Genomic DNA, 3929 nt, shown 5'->3' on the forward strand with positions numbered 1-3929 from the left:
GTTGTGCATTATTGGAAAAAGGCAAAAAGATGCAATGACTTACAACCTGCCAAAAACTTCTAAGTTGCAGCGTTAATCGTTGATGATATTAGTGACACGATAAATAAGCGCGATATAATTGTAACAACTCAAAGCAAATCTCTAGCAAAAGTTGGAATATATACGAGAGACCCGTTTTACAAAAGGTCAACTATATGTTGTTTTTTCAAGAATGAAGAGTAGAGATTGTATTAAAATGCATATTTTGGATAAACAATGTAAAGTTACAAACAAGACAACAAATATGGTTTATAAAAAAATATTTAGCAGCTTATGAATTTGTAATTTTTAAAGTTTTAAATTATGTTTCCAAACAATGTATTATAAATCTTTTGTTTTAGTAAGTTTATGTTTTTAAGTACTTTGTTTATATAGGAATATGAATTGCAAATATATCAAATAATTCTCCACATAAACATATGAAACAAACTTTTATCATCTTATATATGTCTTTTGTTGACGATTTTCTGGATTTCTACCTGTGTACGTCCACCCGTGTCGTACACAAGTCAATAACCTAGTTTGTAATATTACATTATTTATTTATATTAAAAGCTATCAAATTTCTATAAATAGTACTATACAGTCTCAAATCAGCACGTGAGAGGAAATCAAATCAAACTCACTAACCAATTCACTAAGGTGGTCCAAACATCCAACCAAACTAAACATCACACTATTTTTTATCTGATAAATCATCTTTTGATAAATGAATTATACAAAAACATTTATATGCAACTAACTGAAATACATGCACATTATTTGTAACACATGGTGCAATTTATTAAGAACATCAAAGCATATGAACAACAAATTATACAAATACTAATCACCTACTTGATGCATAACTTGAAAGCCCGAGATTTACATAACCTGAAAATATAACAAAACAAAAGGGTTGACCTTTTGACTCTTTAAAAAGAAAAATACTTCAATAAGCAATAATAGCTTGAAGGGTACCTTATATCTACTTTGATGGTTTGGCATAAAATGCTACAGTTTTAGCATCCAACTGACCACTACAATAACTTGAAGAGATTACTGAAAGCTCTTGATATCCTTTCCATTCTTCCAACGGTTTTAAACTTATCGGTTTTTCAAGAACACCGGAGGCTACTGATAACATCGTCTTGTAATCTTTGTCTGCAAACCCGGAAACCGTTGCTTTTGTTGCATTGTCCCATGGAGTCCACAATTCTGTGGTTTATAATAATCAAGAAATTAAAGAATATAAATATATTGAACGACAATAAACAAGTTGGAGTGGTCAATACAAAGCCCGATTATTTTCATGTCATGTCAGAAATTGTCACCCCTGATTAATATGCATTTTAACATGCATGACTCTCGAAGTTAAAGATTCGAAAAACAAAATTAGAAATATAGTTTTATATTATTGTTAAAGAATACCAGCATCCGGGAGGCCTTCATTACGAATCACAATCGTCCTCTTCTTTTGATGGTCTATAATGGCTATATTACCCGGTGTTCTTGTATAAACCCGATCGACCTATCAAAGAACTCCATATTAACAAAAATAAATTAATCACAATTGTATACAAATATTTTATGTAAACATTGACCTCTCCATCAAAGGTGATGGCATCTGGTTGCTCGGTGAACCGTTTCCCCTGCTGCAAATTATCAAGAAAATCAAGCGTCTCTAATCCTTCTACTCTGACTTCACTAAAAACACAAGCCCAAATCACATAAGAGAGAAAAACTATTAAAGTTCAAAACTTTTCACTAAACCAACCTTATATCGGATACTAGAAAGTGATTTTGTAAAGAAAATGTGAACTGGAAGGATGTGGTATCGGTATTCTTGATACGAGACGTTATGGTCATCTTGTCGGGACCCAAGGAAACACGAAGGCGTAATTCAAAGCTGCATAACAATATAAGCATCCCAATATTCAAGTTAAATGATTAAAATGGAAAAAAGTAAACCATATATACTTTAATTGACATGTTATTACCTACGTGGCCACGTGTTCAAATTATTTGGTGATGTTTTTAAGGTTAGATCCACGGAAGATGGGTTCCCGGTTGGTGATAAACGCAACGGGATGTTATCTAATGACTTTACATGGTTCTTTGATGAACAAAGCTCTTTTGTTATCCCCATATTACCTAACTGCAAGGATTACATGTCAACAATATTTTGACCATGTTTTCGAAAAAATATTATGGTGTACCTGTGGAAAGCTAAGTGATATCCCTCCTTTAGGAGACCTTCCGAAAGCCTATGAAGCATGACATAATGCATTTGTTAAAGATGGAAATCCCAATAATATATGTGTGTTGTACATGGATATTACTGCAATAGAAGTTGAATATGTATGTATGTATGCGTATTAATATAAGGTATATTGGTTTTTATTAGTCCCAACTATCGCCTTTTGGTCGCGGTTGGTTCCAACTTTTAACGTATTTGTTCCCAACGGTCCGTGACTAACAGAATACTAACGTCGTTAGTTGCAGGTCGCTGGAAAAACATTTTTGGCCGGAAATGCCACATTTTTTCCCGAAAACACCGCCACCACCACCAACTGACTCACCATCAACCAACCACCACCACTTGAGCACCACCAACTGATTCCGACGATGGTTCTAGGTTCCGGCGACCTCAATAATTGGGGCTTTTACTAGAAAAATATTCCTAAATGTCCGATACAAAGTTACAAAGATGTTTGGGACGAAAATGTTGAGTTTTCCGGAAATAAATGTGGTTTTATCTGGCCAAAAACGTTTTTACGACGACCTGCAACTAACGGCGTTAGCAGTTAGTCGCGGACCGTTGGGAACAAATACGTTAAAAGTTGGGACCGTCAGGAGCCAATTCGTTAATGGGACCGACAACGACCAAAAGATAATAGTTGGGATTAATAAAAACCAATATACCTTAATATAACTGTGTTGGTGTGTGTATTATGTATAAATTGTCAAAATGCTGACCTTTTTGCTCATAAAAAGCAATTCTTCGCCTTGATTGGTCTTCCATGACACCACTTTCCCACCATAAAGAAGCACCTGCAAATATAAGGGCCCAAATTTCACTTTTAATTGTCTCCAATATTTCAAAATTTGTCAGTTTTATTTCTTTTCGAAGTAAAATATTCTGAAATACGGGAACTTCAATATTAACGAGCTATCTTATATAGAAATTTAAGTATTTTAAGCATAAATTTTGATCAAACAGTCGGAATCTGTAGCGTCATGTATAAACAACTCATTGTATGCATCGAAAGATAATCTAAAGTGCATATAACAATTTCCTCTCTAAAACGCGTATTAATTTATCTGATTATTTAGGGTCATTTCACATGTAAATCCTTAAACAATCAGAATTTGCATGTCACATAATAACTTTCAAAACTTAATACCAAACACTAATTAAAACATAAACATAAGAAACTTAAGTGTGTGTTAATGATAGAGATTTAAGGATAATACCTCAGCAGAAGAACCACCAGGTTCAAAAAGCAAGACTCTAGGCAAACTTTTGTAATCATTAAACACATAATCATTTCTTTCCATTTGATTAAATGTACCAAACCACCACCACAATCTTATTCTCTTCACTAATGGGTTCTCTTTTGTCCACTCCAGCTACATATACATTCAAACACAACAAAAACTTTAATACATCAGAACCTTCCCACTTTGACCATAAAAAGTCAAACTTGATCATTAACACTTCCAAATGTTCATAATTCATAAAACCCAGCTTATAAATAAGCCAAGAAAGATAAAGTTGATACCTTTACTTATGAAATTCTTGACCTTGATTGATTTTGATGGGCACCCAATTGAAATAAGAGCTTTTGTAATGATACCCATTTGGGAAATAAGAAGAAAGATGAAAAATTGGGTAATAGTTAACAGAA

The 3929-nt window shown here is 33.4% G+C and overlaps 1 protein-coding gene across 1 annotated transcript; it reads right to left on the reverse strand.

Annotated features, from left to right (window-relative positions):
* Positions 1-828: 828 nt before the first annotated feature.
* On the reverse strand, positions 829-3929 carry LOC143531712 (putative glucose-6-phosphate 1-epimerase). The gene is made up of 10 exons (XM_077026954.1): positions 3804-3929; positions 3496-3651; positions 2998-3072; positions 2238-2285; positions 2019-2176; positions 1796-1927; positions 1623-1725; positions 1450-1549; positions 1000-1236; positions 829-912 (listed from the first exon to the last, which is right to left on the reverse strand). Exons 2-9 carry the CDS (start codon positions 3577-3579, stop codon positions 1007-1009), a joined length of 930 nt encoding a protein of 309 aa, XP_076883069.1. The 5' UTR covers positions 3580-3651; positions 3804-3929; the 3' UTR covers positions 829-912; positions 1000-1006.

Source organism: Bidens hawaiensis, unplaced genomic scaffold, assembly GCF_021521415.1.
Source record: "Bidens hawaiensis isolate Kalapana, Puna unplaced genomic scaffold, B.hawaiensis_p1.1 tig00009224_1, whole genome shotgun sequence".
NCBI classification, from domain to species: Eukaryota; Viridiplantae; Streptophyta; class Magnoliopsida; order Asterales; family Asteraceae; genus Bidens; species Bidens hawaiensis.